The sequence below is a fragment of the Zingiber officinale genome, chromosome 5A (assembly GCF_018446385.1).
Source record: "Zingiber officinale cultivar Zhangliang chromosome 5A, Zo_v1.1, whole genome shotgun sequence".
In the NCBI taxonomy this organism is placed as follows: Eukaryota; Viridiplantae; Streptophyta; class Magnoliopsida; order Zingiberales; family Zingiberaceae; genus Zingiber; species Zingiber officinale.
This window is the reverse complement of record NC_055994.1, coordinates 114,288,163-114,309,726: the sequence shown is the minus strand read 5'-3', so window position 1 is coordinate 114,309,726 and position 21,564 is coordinate 114,288,163. Positions and strand designations below refer to the sequence as shown.

At 34.8% G+C, this 21,564-nt stretch overlaps 1 protein-coding gene across 1 annotated transcript in view; it reads left to right on the top strand.

Moving 5' to 3' along the window:
• LOC121981415 (glycerophosphodiester phosphodiesterase GDPDL4-like) overlaps positions 1-20,802 on the top strand; it is a 59,764-nt gene extending 38,962 nt beyond the window's left edge. Inside the window, exons 5-9 of the mRNA XM_042533926.1 lie at positions 5,487-5,525; positions 5,608-5,895; positions 19,067-19,206; positions 19,631-20,111; positions 20,215-20,802. Of these exons, the coding sequence (XP_042389860.1) occupies positions 5,487-5,525; positions 5,608-5,895; positions 19,067-19,206; positions 19,631-20,111; positions 20,215-20,522 (1,256 nt within the window). The 3' untranslated portion in view covers positions 20,523-20,802. The remainder of the gene's footprint in view (positions 1-5,486; positions 5,526-5,607; positions 5,896-19,066; positions 19,207-19,630; positions 20,112-20,214) is intronic.
• Positions 20,803-21,564: the final 762 nt, after the last annotated feature.

The following is a 21,564-nucleotide window of genomic DNA, read 5'->3' as shown; positions in this document are numbered from 1 at the left end:
TTGTGAGTATTTGATATATTTTATTTATTATGAATAACTTAATCTTTTTGATACTTTTAAAGATAATGATAGACAAATGACACTAAAATAGTATTATTCGGCTTAGAGACACATCAATTAGAAAGTCAATTTCATTGCTAATGTTTGTATTATAATATGATTGGAGGCAGTGGGGTCACATGCCTAAAGCAATATATTGTTGGCGGATATTTCGAAATATAGCTTGATTGTCGGCAAAAAAAAGGCACCATCTATTCACCCTCATAGTCAAACCATTATAGTTCTTTTTTTTTTATAAGTAACATGTATATATTAAAGTAAGACCAAGTACAATACCTAGAAATCAGTAGTGTCTCATGTCTGACATAATGTCTGATCAGAAAACTCCTAAAGTCTGGTAAACATGGATTTGTACATTTTTAAAAATTTTCTCTCTCCAACTGTTCCTCATCAAAGATATAACTGTTCCTAGATCTCCATACAACGTGTATCAAAGCTGACATCACAAGGTGTCTGACTTTAGTCAAGAGACGACCTTATCTGAAGACACGCCCTAAGACTCATAGCATCCGTTAGGTAGACATCTCCTACCCATATTGCGGAGATTGATAGTGCACCTTCTGCCGTCAGGTGCTAGAGTCGCAGGAGCATCTTTTCTTTGGATGTCACCCTATTGCGGAGCTTTGGAGGAGGATTAAAGAATGACTTCATATGTGACAGGAGATGCCTACGTATAAGCGGATGATGTGAGTCTTTGGGAGATACTAACGGGGGAGTAGGGTGTCAATAGAGGTCTATCACTTGGCCTTGTCTTCCATGATTCATTATGTTTGACGAGCGAGGAATAATAGCTTCTTTGGAGAGGGGCAATTAGATGTTGAGAATATCTTCAGGAGTATGCAAACAAACTCATGTGTTTTGGTCTTTGGGAGTATACTTTGATCTGACGTTGTGTCAAATACAAGTATTTCTCAGGGACTAGTGGTTTGATTGGGGTGAGTGTCTGATGGCTTCCCATTAGCTATATGTGACAAATGTTGGTGATTGGGCTTGCCTTATCCAGTTTGTACCTTTTTTTTTATTCAATATATTTTTATTTATCCTAAAAAAAAATATAGGACAAACCCTAATCATTTCTAGAGTACAATTTCATTTGTTACATGTGGTGGTTCTCAAGATCTCAATAATAAATTGAGAAAAACATAAGATGCCTATCAAATTGATTACTAATTATATAGTTAATGTGATGTTCAAAACTCTTGAGTTCTTAAGATCATTCAAAGTTTTACTTATTATTAAATAAAGTTAAGATCATGAAAGAATTGTAGTAAGCTGTAATCTAATGTTATGGCGTCAATGTGAACATCCCTTTGTAGTAATCTGTAATCTAATGTTATGGCGCCAATGTGATCATCCCTACTCTCTCTCACTTCAAAACATTACTTATTAAAGAATAAGAAATATTGCAAATATAAACCTAGGACTCATTTATGTCCATACAAACCTTATGAGCCTATAACATTGACAATATATTGAACAAACTCTAATTATTTTTAGAGTACAATTTCATTTGCTACATGTGGTGGTTCTTTAGGTCTCAATAAGAAATTGAGAAGGTGCCTATCAAATTGCTTACAAATTATATAATTAATGTGATGTTTGAAAGTCTTGAGTTCCTAAGATTATTCAAAGTGTTACTTATTATATAAAGTTAAAATCAGTGAAGAATTGTAGTTAAATATTATTCAAATGTTATGGCATCAATGTGATCATTCCTACTCTCGCTCTTCAAGACATTACAAATAATTGTATATTTGGTTAACAAAAAGCAACATAGAAATAATTGAATAATTATTCTTTGGGATTGAAATAGAATAGGTATTCTTAGTTTGATTCATGAAATAAAATAGATATTGGATAACTATTTCTATATGATCAAGAAAATAGTAGAAAGGTAGAGTGAATCAAGAGAAATCAATTGGTGAAGGCAATTTTAGGACTTCGGTTTCACCACTATGTTAGTAAATACTTGATTTATGTTTGGTTTCCTATCCTCAATGTTGGTTTATGTAGGTAGATTGTCTTATGTATCCGATGTAAATTTTTGGAACTACACTGGCGTATCAATTCTAACTTATCGCCTACTTTCGCAGAGGTTGAAATTACGATCACTTCCCTAAAGAGACACTATCACAAGATCTCACGAACCCCATATAACCCTTTTCTTACTGTGACGATGAGTTGAGATTGATCCATTAAGATCAATGACATCCCATTGCTCCTCGCGACATACCGATCTACTTTCGTAGCCGACTCTCTGTCTCTTTTTTCTATGGGTCGGAGGATTAGGTTCTCCTTTCGGTTTATCCCCAAATCCTTGTGGAATATGAATATTGTGCTTTTGGCATCAAGATCGTGTTTACATAGTAGATCCGGACTACAAATCAACTCATCATTGAATAAGAAAGATCAAACATTAATATATCAATCAAAAGAGTGTTCACATTACAAAGGGATAATCCCTAATCCCTAATCCCTAATCCTAGAATTAAGAATCTACTCCATAGAAATGGAGTTACAACCAGAGATCATGTTTAGAGGGTGGCAATTCAAATACAAGTTCATAAATTCAGAAATTAAGAAGAAAAGCTTAGGCTTGTCGCGAGATTTCTCCTCCGAATGCTCCCAATGTCTCTTCCAAGCGTAGATGGTGTCAAATCCCCTATAGATCGTCTTCTCAGGTTGCCTTAGAGCCCTTGGGTGACTCCAAATTAAGATCCCCTTCAAGGGGTTGAAATCAGCCTTTTATAGTCAAAGGGTGGGTGCTACGACACGAGTCGTGCCAACGGGCATTGGCGCCTGTGTTGCGTTCGGTTGCTGCAGAGGAGCATTGGCCATGGGCTGTGTCGATGGGCACTGGAGCCCATGGCCGATTTGGCTGAAGGGGCATGACCTGTGCCTATTGGCATGGACTCTCCAATTCGGCGCTGAACAAAACACGACCTGTGACGACTGACATGGGCACCCGTGATAGGTGCAGTAACTTCACTTTGGGCTTCAATCTCCATTTCCACTCCTTTTCGTGCCCTACCATAATAAATATACGAGAACAGTTCTTTGAAATAGAAATGTATCATAACGAAGCATAAATATATGATATCGTGAAATATATGCATACACAATGGGTCAAAGGTGCGTTAAAACATAACAAAAACCCTATATAAAATACGCATGTCATTGTACCATCCAATCTCCCTAATCCGTTTGGCTCACTCGACTTGCTAGTTTGTCTACTCGTTGGCCACTCAATATATTCGACTTGGTCCATCCAATCTAGTACATCCGATCTACCATAACCAACATCGTCAGTATGCCCTACTTGCTTAATCAGTTTAATATGTTCGACCCACTTGGCTGGTCCAACTTATACAGCTCACTTGTCCCCAGCTTGCGCTATTGTCTCAGCACGCCCTATGTTCCCAGCTTACACTATTAGCTTTGGTTATTCAAGCCATTAGGTAGTTGTAGCCCATTTGTGTGCTTGGTTATGTTTGCCAATTCACTAGAGTGATTTGCTCAATCTCAACTGACTTGTTTTATTTGACCTACCTTATTATTCTACCCCTTGCTTCTTGATTTTGCTCATTTGACTTGATGTGCCTGTTCAGCTCTCTCAGTTTGGGTATTTGTATATTGGTCCTACTTGCTTAACACATAGTAGGTGTAGCCTGCTTGGTCAGTTCACTCAGTTTATTTGGTTTTCTTACTTGCTTGGTTTACTGGATTCTGTTTATCCGCCTAACCCATTGTATAACACCCCACTTGGCAACATCGAAGTATTACTTCCTTTGGTCAACATCCCACATATGAGCCTCATGGTTTTGACCTATGGTGAAATCTAACTTGAACATGAGGAGCTTCCCAATAGTCACACATCTATAAATTACTCTACATTGACCTTACTTAACTACAGAGTTTTCATAGAGAAGTTAGTTCCACCAAAAGCACCTCATTATTAATAGTGTATAACCATTTAAAGCATGTTACCCATGGACCAAACATACTCCCTGCAAAATCTTGTGTTTTGGTCTATGCTTACCTATTAGAAGGGTGCTAAGAGTCACATCTTGTTTGAGTTATTTGGTGCAACAATCAGTCCCCACCTTCCTTAGACTGGGTTGTTATAGGCCCACTAGCTTCTATGGTTCATCCTTGAACCACAAACCTATTACAGGGGTCTTACTTTTGATACAACATAACACACCATATACTCAATAATATAAAAGTATTGTTTGTTTTAATCGACATCCTATAATATTGGCCTAAATGATTTTTCCCTATGGTGGAATCTAACTCCAACATGAAGATCTTCTCAAGAGGTCATCCATTTCAAAGTTGTTCCATATTGAGAACACTTAACCATGTAGTTTTATTGGAGAATCAAGTTAATTCCGCCAAAAGATTTTTTTTTTTATATTAAGAGTACATATTCAGTCCTTTTAAAACAACTTCCTCCGATAACACAGTCATACTTTTTCTGCTTTAGTCCATTCCTACCCTATGTCCTAGAAATTTACCGAGAGTTGCACCTTGTTAAAGTTATCTTCTCAAAAGATCACTCATCACCCTCCTTTAATTGGGCTGTTACATGTTGTTCACTAGATCGGCCTAGTCAAGTTGGGTTTGCCAGGACTGCCCATTCTTTATACTTGGTCTACCTAGCTTGCTGGTCCACTTATCATGTTAGGCTCTGCTGGCCGATCCGGTCTGATACACTTGATTCTCTAGGTATAATTTGAACTATTTGGCTTGCTAGATCACTTAACCAACCTCATCGGTCTTGCTCACTCAACCCACTGAGCCTGCCTGATTTGTTCGCTTGACGTGCTTAGTTTGTTCAACTCATTCAATCCAACAACACACCCAATGCGCTTGACATGCCTAACTCACTCCTGCCATTGTGGATTCAAATTTTTTTTTTTTTTGGAGAATTTAATTGAGAAAGTAGATGCACTTTTTAAAGAATAAAACAAGGAAGAATAACTATTTCCTAGAATAGAGTAAAAAGTAGCTATGGAGGATGAATAAGAAATGTCAATCCCGTTGGAATTTATATCCTAAAGGAATTTGTGTTTTTAGTCAAAAATAAAAATACTTATTGTGTGAGAACTTGTCAGCAATAGAATAGTCCGATCCTATGAATCAAATGCACCCTAAAAATTAAGATTTAAATTAAATTTCAACAAAACACTTTGATGTCCTTGTGAAACTTTCTCAATGTTGGTCCTCAGAACATATTTTTGGTTGCAGGGATAATTGATAATTTGTTCAGTATAATTGTGTATATTTTGCAGGAGAATAATTGATAATTTGCTCAGTATTGGTGTGTATGTTTTCTTAAGATTGATCTCTGCTTTGCAAGCCTATGTGTTTTTCTATTAGATAATCTTATGTCTATTACTTGATAAAATGGTTGATTCTTGCAGGATGTTTTTCTCACTTAAACACAAATAGCCAAGATCACGGTATTCTTCTGAGTTTAGTCTAAGGTGCTACTGTTGTTTATTGTGTCTCTTCTCTATCTGATTCTTTTCATATGTGCTTCAGGGAAACCATTAATCATCTCACACAATGGAGCCAGTGGAGAATATGCAGATTGTACTGATATGGCTTATCAGAAAGCTGTTGATGATGGTGCAGATGTGATTGACTGTTCTGTTCAATTAACAAGAGATGGAACTCTGGTATGCATGAGCAATGTAGACCTTTTAACAATAACCACAGTGACAAGATCACCTTACTCTTCACGACTTTCTCTTATCCCTGAAATCAAGAGCAGTGCTGGTATATTTACCTTCAATCTCACATGGGATGAAATTAAAAACAACTTGAAGCGTGAGTTGATGTTTCTGTACACCCTGTGCATATTACTTAACCTATAAACACAATAATTTGCCATTTTGATTTTTTATTTAAAAAGAGACCATTGTTAGTGAGCTAGTATTCTTTCTTTATTTCTTCCTAGTCATATATGCAATCTGTTTCCAGTTTTCAAAGACTTTAATCTCCTATTTTTGACTTATCATTAAGTGGGATCATATTTTTTGCTTTGTGCTTCTTGAAGCATAACAGTTATGTTATTGCTGATGAATATGGTGAAAAATGTTGCCTGACTGATCATGTTTGGTTTCATTAATATGAGTGTGTTAGAATTAAATAATGGATACCTTAAACATTATTCATGATGGTAATCATAAGTACCAAATAAATAGTGGTTTTCAAAAGCAATTAATACAATGCAGTGGAAATAAATCTTACCTTCAACCATGGTTGTCTACGAGCAAATCGTGAAGACATAAAATCTTACCTTAGTGTAAGAGTGATGTGGTGCAAGATGTCTTTTTGACACGTTGGGGTCTACCCAAAGCCAAATAAGGTGAAAGTATCAAAATTGGTGGATTTTGGGATAGATTCCTTTAGTCATGCCTTAAATTTGTGCTTTTCTATTATTAGCAGAATTTTATTTCAGCAATAAATCAACCTAGGAAAATCAAAATTCTATTCCGATTCAATTTCCTTATTCCTTAGTCATGTGATGGGTGAAATCCACAGGTGAACGACTGTTGTGAAGTAATAAAATATCGATCTCATATGACTATAGATCGAGTGCTAGTCTGAATCATGAAGCAGACTATCTAAACAAAGATTGAGAAAATTAGAAAGAAAACCAATTAAGAAAACAAGAGGAGTTTTGGGAGAAAATCAATTTTATAGAGCAATTCTAGGATTTTGATTTCATTGCAATGATTGTTAACACCCTAAATACTATTCACTCTCTTACCTCAATGTTGATATACATGAAGGTGGTAATCCCGAGGTACCAGTATAAACTTTAGAATGATACCAGTATGTTTACCAAAATGCGACGCCTATTTTCAAGGTAGCCTTACTAAAGTGACCATTTTCTTATAAAGTCCATGTAATGATACCCCACGGTCCTCTAGTTACTATCCCCTACTTTATGATGTCGAATTGGGATAAACCAATTAAGCTATGTGATAGCTAATGGTGCCCTCGTGAGGTTTGAACTACTTTCATGTAAAACCCCCTATAGGTCAGAGAATTGGGTTCACCTTTCAGTTCTTCTCCGCATCCAGTGGGATATGAAAATGCATGTTAGTGTCATTGTCATGTGTGCACAATAAAGCCAGATATCAACACATCATACGATAAAAGAAAGACGAATAGATATAAAAGAAGCGTTAATAATCTATCGAGCTACTCTCTCATCCTAGAATTAAGAGTACTACTCCATGAAGATGGAGTTACAACCAAAAGACGATAAAGATGACATTCTGTAACTCAAAATCAAGGAGAAAAGGAGAAGAGAATACTTAGTCGTGTGCTAGTCATTGTATTTAGAAGGATCTCGAAGCTCGGTGGTGGACGGAATCTTTGACGGCTCCTTAGAAATGACACTCCTAGGTTCCCTGTTATGGGAAAACACCTCCTTCTCAAAACATGAGCCCCTTGGGCCCTTTGGAAACCCTCAAAACCAACCAATTCCGTTACGGCTTTCCAAAAATATTGGTGTGTCGCCCATGTGCTGTGACTGTGTTGGAGAACATGGTCTGGCGCATAAAAAGGGTTAGACACAACCGTGTTGGAAGACATGGCCAGACTGTGTCTATTTTTGGAATTTTTCTCATGTTTGCAGCAAAAGATACGTCTGTGCCAAGGGCACAGTGTGCCCATGGAAAGTGCTGGAAATCCTATTGCTGCTCCATTTTGTGTCAAACTTCGTATGGAGGAATACATCCATGTATGGAGGAATACATCCATGTCATAGGACACAGCCAGAGCATGTTCCTTACTATGGACTCTCGTTCCAAGGCTTTTTAACTCCAATTAAGCTCCGAATTTGTGTCTTGTCAACAAAATGTGCAAAGAGCAATTCTTCGAACTAAAAGAGTAAAAATAGTGCAAAAGAGATAAAAGTATGCAAAATATGCTCATGTGATGAAATAAGATGCATGCAAAACAATACCAAAAATTATGCATGAAACACACATCATCATGATATTGTATTTTTCCCTTAAATACATACTTTTCGTTTTGGGAGTATGTTTTCGATTTTATTATTGTAATCTGTTTTACAAATACGGGCATAGCTTTTGGTTGAGAGTATAATTGATGATTAAAGCTATTCTGTGTGAATCAATAGGTTAATCTTTGTTCCATTCGCTTCCGCTACATTAGTTGGTATTAGAGTATGACTATGCTTCCTACAATATCCACCTAGAAAAGATCAATGAGTGGGAAGTTTAGGACTGTGACCGAATTGCAGTACATGAGGAGTGACCCCAATAAATGCAACAACAGATGCAAGAACAATTTGTCATGCTCACGATGCAACTTGGAAATTTGAAAATTTGAATCAAGATCAACGTGAAAGAGAGGAGAACCTTTGGGTAGGGCAACTCCAACGACCTAGACGGAGGCCAACACTACCAATTAACCATAGGCGTGATGACAATTGACGGTTGGAGGCTAGGATTCACATTGATATCCCTGAATATAGTGGTAACCTATAACCCAAGGAGTTCCTAGATTGTATTTCTAATGCAGATGATATATTGGATTTCAAGGAGGTTTCAAAAGATCGACAAAACAAACTTTGGCGTTCAAAGATGGGCAAGGACAAAATTACTTCTTAGGAGAAGCTATAAAAACATATGTGAGTTGCGTTCCTTCCTCACAATTATATGTGTCTCATGTACTAGAAATTATAGGAACTGCATCAAAGGTTCAAGGGCTGTAGATGAATATACTTCTGAGTTTTATCACTTGTTAGAAATGATCTGTCAGATTCCAAAGATCATATGGCTATTCGATACATCAGGGCTTTATGATAGCATATTCAAGATTCTCGTGACTTATTCAATACTGTCTCTGTTTTTGAGGCATACCCAAAAACATTACAGATAAAGAGGAAATCCAACAGGCTTACAATTTTTGGAATATCTCGGTCAAGAGAGGGCATTGGGTTAACCGACAATAATTGTAGTGACATAGGAAACATTTCAACCGTGATTACCCACGAGTTACCAACAGTAACCTAGAAACAATTTGAGATATTATGGCTATGGTGAATCAAGACACCGGGTACAAGATTGTAAAAGACATGATACGATAAGAGGCCTTCTTTGATGATAGGCACACATAAAGAAACTATGGGCATAAATGAGGATGTTCATGATGAGAATGAAGAAGATGATGATAACATAGGGGAAGAGGAGTATGTGAGTGGTGATATAGGTCTGTTATTGGTGGTATGCCGATCTTATCTTGCACTAAAGGGGATGGATGGCAAATGAGGGTAAACAAACATCTTCCCGTTAACATGCACAATTGATGGGAAGGTGTGTAAATTCGTGATTGATTCAGGAAATTGTGAAAATATGGTGTCTGAAGAATTAATATATATATAAAAAAATAGGCATCAAGAATTGAGAAGCATCCCGAGCCTTATAAACTCACCTGGTTGCAAAAGGGAAGTGTGATAGAAATTTCTAAATGAGCTTTGATTTCACTTTCTATTGGAGCTAATTACAAAGATCAGATTTGGTGTGATGTGGTAACCATGAATGCATTCCATATACTATTGGGAAGACCATGATAATATGACAGACTAGTTCATCTTGATCGCCAAAATAAGACTTATAGCTTCATGTTCCAATAAAAAAATTGTGTTTCTACTCACAAAAGAGTTGATTAGTTGTAAGCCAGGAGCCAATCTATTTTCTCTACCAAAGTTCGAAGATGAGATGGAAGAATTTGATATTCTATTTGGCAAAGAAGCAAGTCATGAAATAACTATTCTAGATGTTGTCAAACCATTGATAGAGGAATTTTCTCATGTTGACTTGCCAAAGGAGTTGCCACTTTTCTAGGATATTCAACATCAAAATGATTTGGTTTCAGGTGCAAATCTATCAAATAGACATCATTACAAGATGAGTCCAGGAGAGCATGAGGAATTACATTGACAAGTAGAGGACTTGATCACAAAAGGGTATATTCATGAGAATTTAAATCTCTTGCTTTGTTGACACCAAAAAAAAGAGTCTTGGCTGATGTGTCGATAGTCAAGCCATAAACAAAATTATAATATGATATGGGTTTCCTATTCCTAAGCTGGATAACTTGTTGGATCAACTTAGTGGTGCGACAGTGTTTAGTAAATTGGATTTGAAGAGTGAATATAGTAGATCCAGATTTGACTGGGTGATGAATGGAATACAACATTGAAGATGTAAGAAGGCCTCTATAAGTGGTTGGTTATGCTAGTAAATTTGTGGTTATATATTTTGATGATATTTTGATCTATAGTGCTTACACTGACTTGCCTATGCGTTATCATAAGAAACAAATTGTTCTTTAGTGGTCTTCATAAGATCATTTGACAAACCATAGACGGTCCAAAGCCAGGATAAAGGAGGAGGGTTGTATTAGATTGCTAACCAACATACAATATAGGTAAATGTTACGTATGGATCTATTTGCTAATGTTAGGTTATTTCCTGAAAGAAACACCGCTGCAGGGTCTCAGCAAGGACTGCTACATTTCCATAAGAGCTTGGGTATAATGTTAAGTATGTAAGAATTCTCACATCCTAAGTTGGATAAGAACAAACATTATAGGAATACTAATTGTCTTTGATTTGGAACTTGGAATGTAGGAACGACCACTAACTAACAACAAAGATAGTAGATATAATGATTAAGAGAAGAATTAATATTTTGTATATACGGGAGACAGAATGAGTAGGGAAGAAGGCAAAGATGATAGAGAATTTATGTTTTAAGTTATGATATAAGAAGAAAGTAAAATAAGAGATATAACAGTTATTATAATAATTCGTTAAGCAACAAAGTAGTAGGAGTAGTTAGAAAGAGAGGATTATAACTCTCAAGGTAGTGGTAGCAAAAGAAACTATTAATACAATTAGCATATATGCATCTCAAATAAGATTAGACAAATATACTAAAAATAGGTTTTGGGAAGACTTAGATAAGATAGTGTAAAAAATTCTAACAAATAAGATTATTTTAATAGGACTAAATCTAAATAGGCATGTAGAAGTAAGAAATGAGAAATATAATAGGGTGCAGAGGTCATAATTTTGGAACAAGAAATGAAGAATGAAAAACTCTATTATATTTTATGATAACATATGAATTTATAATAGTTAATATGTTTTTTCAAGAAGTGAGAACAATTGGATAAGTTTAAAAATGAGAATAATAAGTCACAAATTGACTTTCTTATAGTCAGGATGATAAATTTTTTTGTAAAGATTGTAAAGTCATCCTTAGAGAAAACTTAACTAAAGCATAATATCAGTAGAAGGAAGATGTTAGATAGAGAAAACTTTCTTTAGTGATGTTAGATATACACCTTAAGCATAATATTAGTAGAAGAAAGATGTGCATGACTCTTAAGATCAAGTGGTGGAAGTTAAAGGATGGGAAGCAAAGTATCTTTAAGTAGAGAGTAAGAGCATAAGTATTAAAAGAAATACATGGTGAATCAAATTCGATATGGGATAAGATGATATCAAATTTGAAAACAGTGGCCAAGAGCGTACTCAAAGAGTCAAGAGGATGGACACCATCAAATAAAGATTCTTGTTAGTTAAATGAGGAAGTACAAAAGAAAGTATGCAAAAACGAATAAGTTACTGTACATATAAGAATGAAGAAAACTTAAAAAAATATGTAATTGCTAATAAAAAGACTAAGAAAGCTTGAGTGAAGTCAAGAATGAAGCTTTTGAATTCCTATATCGACATCTTGATACAAAAGAATAGGAAAGGAACATTTATAGAATATTTAAAGCAAGAGAGAGGAAAAAAGACTTGCCTTAATAAGATGCATTAAAGTTGAATCCAATAGGGTATTAGTGAAGGATGAGGAATAAAGGAACAATGAAAGGGGTACTTTCATCCATTTTTAATGAAGGTTTAGGGACCAACTTAGCTTAGGAAATTTTAGTAGGCTAGAGGAGTATAAAAATCTATATTTTTATCCGTGAATTCAAATTTCAAAATTAGAATAGACATTAACAACAACAACAACAACAACCAAGCCTTTTCCCACTAGGTGGGGTCGGCAGTATGAATCCTTTTACGCCATTGAGCTCTATCTCCTATTATATCATCATCTATATTTAAATAAATTTTATCTTGTTTTATTGTTGCTAACCAAGTCTTTTTTGGTCTTCCTCTTCCTCATTTGATATGCATGTTTATCATAGTTTCACATCGCCTAACTGGAGCATTTATTGGTCGTCTAAGTACATGTCCGTACCATCTTAAATGTGTCTCTCGGAGTTTGCCCTCAATAGATGCAACTCCGACTTTCTCTCTAATGCTCTTATTTCTTATTTTATCCATCTTCGTATGTCCACACATCCACCTTAATATCCTCATCTCTGCAACTCTCATCTTCTGCTCATGTGCTCGAGTCATAACATAGCAGGTATAACTGCGATTTTATAGAACTTACCTTTAAGTTTAAGAGGTACTTTACGGTCACATAAAACACCCGACGTTCCCCTCCATTTCACCCATCCTGCTTGTATTCTATGTAAGACATCTCTCTCAATCCCTCCATCATTTTGTAAAAATGATCCTAAATATTTAAATCTCTCGGTTCCGGGCAACTCGTCCTCTCCTATCTTAACAATTGTTTCGTTATTTCTAATATTGCTAAACTTAAATTCCATATATTCTGTCTTTAATCTACTAAGCTTAAAACCTTTCCCTTCTAGTGTTTCCCTCCAAAATTCTAACTTAGCATTTATTCTTTCACGTGTCTCATCTATCAAAATAATATCATCTGCAAACAACATGCACCACGGTACTGTATCTTGGATGTGCGCAGTGAGTTCGTCCATAATTAGTGTAAAAAGATAGGGACTTAGGGCTGATCCTTGATGTAACCCTATCTTTATTGGAAATGCTTCAGTTGCTCCGCCTGAAGTCTTCATCCTCATACATATTCTTAATTAGTTCAATATATGTTACGCTAAGACCTCTCTTTTCTAAAATTCTCCATATAAGTTCTCTTGGGATTCTATCATAAGTTTTTTCTAAGTCAATGAATACTATGTGTAGATCTTGTTTTTGCTCCCGATATTTTTCAATTAATTGTCTAAGGAGATGTATAGTTTCTATTGTCGACCTTCCAGGCATGAACCCAAATTGATTTTCTGTCACTGTGGTCTCCTTCCTTAATCTTTTTTCTATTACTTTTTCCCAAAGTTTCATAGTATAACTCATTAATTTAATACCCCTATAGTTTGCACAATTTTGTATGTCTCCTTTGTTTTTATATAAGGGAACTAGAGTACTTATCCTCCATTGATCAGACATTCTTTTCGTTTCAATATCATGTTAAATAAATTTGTAAGCCATTCAATACCTTGTTTCCCTAAGCACTTCCATACCTCTATCGGAATATCATCTAGTCCAACAGCTTTTCCATTGTGCATCTCATTTAAAGTTTGTTTTACTTCTGAAGTTTGAATTCTACGATAAAAATTAAAATTCCTATGCTCATTTGACCTAATTAAATTACCTAAGTTAAGTTGGTCACCTAAGTCTTCATTAAAAAGTTGATGAAAATACCTCTTCCACCGCTCTTTTATTTCTCCATCATTTACTAATACCCTATTACATTCATCTTTAATACATTTTATTTGGCTAAGATCTCTTGTTTTCCTTTCTCTCACTTTAGCTATTCTATAAATGTCTTTTTCCCCTTCTTTTGTATCCAATTTTTGATATAACCGTTCAAAAGTTTCATTTTTTGCTTTACTCACTACTTTCTTAGGTTCTTTCTTGGCTATTGTATATTTTTTAAAGTTTTCCTCGTTCTTATAAATATATAATTCTTTATAAGCTATTCGTTTTTCCTTCACTTTCTCTTGTACTTTCTTATTCCACCACCAAGATTCTTTACTTAGTGGTGCATGTCCCTTTGACTCACCGAGTACACTCTTAGCTACTATTTTCAAGTTTGATACCATCTTATCCTATGTTGTATTAGAGTCATTGTATATTTCACCTAATGCTTGTATTTCTACCTTCTCCTTAAATATATTTTGTTTCCCATCCTTTAACTTCCACCACTTAATTCTAGGAATTGTATATATTTTCTTTCTATTGATACTATGTTTGAGGGGTATATCCAACACTACTACCCTATGTTGGGTAGTTAAGCTTTCCCCAGGGATGAATTTGCAATCTTTACAAATCTTTCTATCATTCTTCCTAACCATAAGAAAGTCAATTTGCGATTATTATTCCCACTTTTGAATGTGACTAAGTGTTCTTCTCTTTTCTTAAAAAACGTATTAGCTAATATAAGGTCATATGCTATCGCAAAATCTAATATAGTTTTCCCTTCCTCATTCCTCGTTCCAAACCTATAACTCCCATGTACTCTCTCATATTCCTCATTTTTCACTCCGACATGCCCATTTAGATCACCTCCTATTAAAATCATTTCATTTAGTGGAATATTTTGTAATATTTCATCTAAGTCCTCCCAAAATCTTGATTTGGTAGCTTCATCTAATCCTACTTGTGGTGCATATACGCTAATTATGTTCATAGTTTCTTTCGCCACTATTATCTTAAGGGCTATAATTCTATCCCCTTTTCTAATTACTCCTACAACTTCATCCTTTAACAAACTATCTACAATGATGCATACTCCATTTCTTGCTTTACTCTTTCCAGTGTACCATAACTTAAAACCCGAGTTCTTTATCATCTTTGCCTTCTTGCCTGCCCATTTTGTCTCTTGTACACACAAAATACTAATTTTTCTCCTAATAATCATATCTACTACCTCCATTGATTTACCAGTGAGAGTTCCTATATTCCATGTTCCAAATATTAGATTATTAGTTTTCCTATCATATTTGTTTTTATCTTACCTATGGTGTGAGAACTCTTGCCTATTTAACACTACACCCAAGTTCTCACGGAGATGTAGCGGTCCTTGCTGAGACGTTACAGTCAGACCTTGTAACGCGAACTCTTGCATATTTATCACTACACCCGAGTTTTGGAAATGTAGCGGTCCTTGCCGAGACGTTACAGTCGGACCCTGCAACGCGTTCCTTTCGGGGAACAACCTAGCATTAGCACAATAGTTTAATGGATTCATTCATTGAATATTTGTCATAGTTTGACGCTGGCTGGAAACCTAATGCAACCCTCCTCCTTTATCCAGGCTTGGAACCGGCCATGACCGGTTATCATGGGCGGAGTTAGAATAGACATTAAATGGGATGAAAAATAAAAAAGTGGTTGGATTGGATGATATTCCAATAGAGATATGGAAGTATATGGGGAATTAAGATATTGAATGACTTACGAAGTATTTGATATTGTTAACGAAGAAAATGCCTAATCAGTTGAAGGTAAGTACTATAGTCCTGTATAAAAATAAAGGAGTTATACAAAATTGTGTGAATTATAGGGACATTATGCTAATGAGCCATACCATGAATTTTTAGGAAAGAACAATAGAAAAAAGGATTAAGAAAGGAGACCAAGATAACAGAAAATCAATTTTGATGCATGCCTGAAAGGTTGATGATAGAAAGCTATATATATTCTCAGATGACTAATTGAAAAGTATTGGGAAAAGAAGCAAGATCTACTCATGGTATTTATTAACCAAGAAAAAGCTTATGAAAAGTTCCGAGGAAAATTATATGGAGAATTCTAGGAAAAAAGTATTAGCGTAGCGTATATTGAAACAATTAAGGATATATATGGATGTAATGACGAAATTAAAGTTAAAGACTTCAAACGGATTAATCGAAGTGTTTCTTATAACGATGGGGTTACATCAAGGATCAAATTTTAGTCATTATCTTTTTACACTAGTCATAGATGAACTCGTTGAATACATCCAAAACACTTTATCATTGTACATATTGTTTCTAGATGATATTGTTTTGGTCGATGAGACATGTGAGGGAGTAAATATTAAGCTCAAACCTTGGTGGGAAACACTAGAAGTAAAAGGGTTAAGTTTAGAAAAGATAGACTATATGAAATTTAAGTTTAGTGTCTAACATATTAAGACAATTATTGAGATAGGAGATGACAAGCTACCTGTAACTTTTAGCTTTAAGTATCTAGGATCGTTTTTGCAAAATGATAGAGGAGTTGATAGAGATGCTTTACATAGAATATAAGTAGGATGTTTGAGCGTATTAGGTGTTCTTTGTGATCATAAGGTACCTCTAAAGTTTAAAGAAAAGTTTTATAAAATGAAGGTTAGACTTGTTATCTTAGATAGAGTTAAAAATGTTGGCCATGAAGTGAGCATACAAGCAAAAGATGAGAATCACATAGGCGAGGATATTATGATGGATGTGCGGACATACATAGATAAACAAGATAAAGAATAAGAACATTAGAAAGAAAGTTGAGTTGTGCCTATTGAGGGAAAACTTTTAAAGATGCATTTAAGATGATATCTACATGTACTTAGATAACTAATAAATGATCTAATTAAGCTTGGTTAACATATTAATTGAGGAAGAGGAAAATCAACAAAAACTTGGTTAACAACGATAAAATAAGATAAAGATTATTTAAATATCAATGACGATACAGTAGGGGATCGAGTCCAATGACGTTGGAGGATCCATATAGCTAATTCACTTGGTGGGATAAAGCCTTAGTTGTTGTATAAGATCATTTGACTATTTTACATTTAAGAATTGAACTACCCTTTTATAGATATGATAATGAATGTTGTATTTAAGTGATTATGTTGCTCCCATTTCTCACATACTTCTTTCACAAGTGGCATACTTATTCCATTGGACTGAGTGGTTCATCCATAGAGCACCACTCTTGATCTATGCACCAAAAACCAAAAGATTTTCTTTTCAGTTAGAAAGTTATAGCCACTGAATGCAAAAATATTATAGCAGTAGAAGGAAAAGCTTAAAAACCAAAGAATAGAAGTCAATATTATATTATAGGTATACAAGCAAAGTACATGTAAATCCAAATCGTCTTGTGGATAGAGGTGCATCACACTTAAAATTTATATATAAAAAAATGAATAAGCATATACATTATGGATTTCATATAATTTTAATATTAGTGGGTGTGGGAAATTGCATCCTAATAAAATTAAATCCTAATCTAACTTATTCACAATTAACCTGTAATATAAATCACTTCCCAGTTGATAGGGAATTTTCTAAATTAATTTGTCCTTATGAAATATCATTGTATTATGAGATTTCATCCTTAATAAGATCTACCCTATAATTAGATATGATTACAAACATAGGAAAAGCTTAGATGTTAGAACTACCTAGTTAAAGGTTGAAACTTCATATGGCATTTCTTTTTTGTGTATATAAATTATGTTAATATGTTAATCTAACACAACCTTTTGATAGTTTCTCAAACTAGCATATCTTTTTATTTTTTTTAAATTTATCATAACATTTACCAATTGTATTAAAATCGAGCACTCTTCAAATTTTCGTCTGTTGGCAAGTAAAAAGCTAAAATGGCACCATTTTAGCATTATACCAACTCAATAAAGTGCATATTGAGATGCCTACATGGAGTTGTAAAGGGTTTTGGGTATTTAAGTTGTAAGGGGCAAACGGAGCTATTAATCCATGTAAGCATCATTGCACTTTGATGCATAATGCCAGTGGGCACCATGTTTTTTTTTTAATGGTTCACTTCAATAGATGATAGATTATAACATGATGTATCAATATTGTGCTCGATTTAGAAAAATGAAAGGATATGTTAGATTTAAGAAAAAGATGGTTGTGTTCTATTTATGTATTAATCCTATACATTAACTTGCAAAAAGCAACCATTTCCCATAGGGATGTGTGACTATCGAAGTATCAATTTTTCTTTCAGTTATTATTCATATTTATTGTTAGCTAAGTGAACTTTCTTTAGATGACATCTCTTAAATATGTCAATCAACAGTTCAACACATTATTTTGTTGTATAGTAAATAATACAGTTTATATGCATGTATTAGTCTTATCGTGTAGTGTATTTTGATGATAATATTTTGGTTGTCATAAAGACATCAACAAAGTTTATTTATAACAGTAAAAAAATTTAAGATCATGCTCATTAAAATGCAAATAAAGGAAATCTATACATGGAATATTAACCTACCTTTATGAAAAAATTTTAGATTGGTGCCTAAATGTCTAAAGTCATGCTCTGAACATCATTATTATGAGAATGCTCTGAACCAATTGTTTGAACTAAATCATGGAAATCTTAACATTTTCGAGGTGATACATCATAAAGACCATAAAACTAAATATTGGTTTCTGACAGAAATAGAGCAATAAAATGCAACAGAAATAAATCATACATTCAACCATGGTTGTCCCACAACAACTCTCACCTTAGTATAAGAGTTGTCTAGTCTATTGTCTAATGAACCTTAATGTGATGATAACGAAGGAGAGCCATGACATGCATATAGACTGGATTAGGGACCTTTTTCAAATTATTCATGATAGAAGCCATAATTCTTTCGATCATTAAGAAAACGCATAATGGAAACCCTAAAAGCTTTTATGGAAATCAGGAAACTCCATGATTAGCCTTTCTCGGAATTTTGACTTTGTTCATGACTAATCTCATACCATTTTCTCAATATCCTTTGTGGAATGTGTCTCAATGCATATTCTGGCAGGATGAACAATTGTAATTATTCTACTGAGTGAACTAAATATAAAGTAAAGCCACTACACTAGAAAATTATGTTGATGTGGCGGTTCCACATTAGAAAATTATGTTGGGTCATTTTTATGAGAAATTCCATTTTTCTTCTTTCAAAGTACCTGATAGTTCTTATTCGCATATTGCATTGTAGCAATTTTTTGTTCTAACTTTAACTCCTATGTGGTTTCTTTCTTCCAGATCTATTTCAGTTGAAATAACTTTCATTTTTCTTTTTGCAGCCTTAATTTCACAGCCAGAGTCTGCGTATGGATTGAAGCGGAACCCTCGATACCGCAATAGTGGGGCATTCATGAGACTTTCAGATTTTTTAAAATTTGCATTAGACAAACATCTATTAGGAGTCTTGATCAGTATTGAGGTGCCATTAATGAATGATAAGCATTTATTTTATTCTCATTTTTTTTTAGTGTGACATACATTTTTATATTATGTATATTCATATTAAATATAAACATATAATTTCAAGAAATGAACTATATTAGATTTGTATTGGTTTCTTGCATGTCTTGTAGTAGACAGAGCAAATGTGAATTTTCCCACTGGTATTTACTATAAAAAAAAAACTTCACAACTGCTGGATGCATCAAATATAATAGCAAACTTTTCAGTATGTTATTGGGTCTAAAATGTTTTTCTATAATTCTTTATTAATTGCTTGAGGTTGAATTAAACAAGCAAATATTAATTTCTTCATCTAGTAATCTTTCGCAAAACTTAATCTATATAACTATTCTGTATTGCACTATGCTTACTGAGAAGTAGTTTCTTTCTTTGGGGTACAGCATGCAAAATTTATGGCTGAGAGATTAAGATTTGACGTGGTAGAATCTGTAATATCTGCCCTCAACCTTAGTGGCTACGACAATACTTCTTTACAAGTTATGATTCAGTCACCCAACAGCTCTGTTTTGGAGATGTTCAAGCAGCTAACACAATACAAGCTGGTTTACAAAATAGACTATACCATCCGCGATGCAGATCCTTCTTCAGTGTCAGATATTCAGACATTCGCACATGCTGTAGCCCTCAGTCAGGATTCCATTTATCCTGAGTCAAATCTGTTTATCACAGGGGAAACTGGTCTGATCCCAAAGTTGCATGCTGCAGATCTTGATGTGTATGTTTATCTCTTTCAGAATGAGTTTACATCTCAACCATGGGACTTCTTATCAGATGCAACTGTCATGATCAATACATATTTTGTTGGAGCTGGAGTAGATGGGATCATTACAGACTTCCCAGGGACCGGCAGACGATACAAAAGTATGATCGTCACTTCAACCTTTCAATTCCTTTTTCTTTGCCTTGTGGGCATAAGTTTTATTTGAAGCTAAACTTGGATGGTGATAATCCCTATACTCTGCAGGACACACCTGCCGGAAACTGAGGGAACCACCAAACTATATGCTCCCCATTCATGATCGTCTACTATTGTCACAAATGTCTCCAGGCGTGATGCCACCAGCTATGGCTCCTATGCCAATGTTGAGTACTTCCAATGTGACAGAGCCTCCTTTGCCTACACCACCACCACCACCACCGCCACCACCAACTGCGGTACCTTCTCAACATGGAGGTATGGCACCGTCACTACAACCAACCAGTGGCTGCCAATGCGTTGCCTCGGCTTATATTCAACTGGTATTCATCTGTGGATTCTATCTTCTCGTGTGAGTGGATTACTAAGCATTCGAAATGGAGATATATGGACATTTGCCATTAATGAACAGCTACAATCTCTTAGGAGCCAGAAGTGTGTACATTCATTCTATCTATCTATCCATCTATCTATTGATACAAATATTTTTCTAAGCCCTACGGTAAAAGTCCGTCTGGTCTGTCAAATAATATCTAATTACTTGATGTTTTATGCTTGTAAAAGTAAGCTGTCTTTTGTACAATGGTACTAAAGTGGTGCATTGAGAAGCTGATTAGCGTGAAGTTATTTCTTCAATTTGCTCACTTGAAGGTCAGAGGGTGGTCAATAAGTTTATCTTCACCTCGTTAAACTTAATGGTAGCAGTTGCAAGTGAAGATTCAATAATTACAATATGAACGCGTCAAATATTATTTGATCGTCTAATAAGTATATATGATCCAAATGTGTCTGCTCTAATAAGATAAGAGGTTGGATGGGGGGGTTCAATCAACTTGCTGTGGTGTTGTCCTTGATTGGGCAAGTAAATCTATATTCAAGGGATCAGTAAGACGATAAAAATTCCATAGGTCGAGACAGGAGACTAGTGAAATGCAAACACCCCTTAAGCCTGCTACTGCAGTGTGACGATAAAGAATGATCAGCTAGACAGTGACGATTTCCTTGGCATGACCCTTGTTTTGATCAAAGGATTGTGACACCCTTCTAACTGACGAGGGGTGAATACATGTTTAAAAATATATACAGAACGATGATAAATATATCAAGAGCATAATATTAACGTAAGCAATATAATGTAATGTAGTTCAGATCATCAAATTCTTACCACTGCCTTTCGCTTCAGTGCAACAGTTTGGAAAATAGAAGATCATCAAACACTTTTCTTGGAAATTCTCAAGGATAAGTCTCAAGTTGTCAATTTAGATAAACTAAATCTAAGTAGAATAAATCGCAATAAGTATGATGTTGGATTATTTTGATTTCTCCATTGTGGTTAGATTGACACATAGTTTTGATAGTTGACACTGTCTAAAGTTTATTGAATGAGAGCTTTTAAAT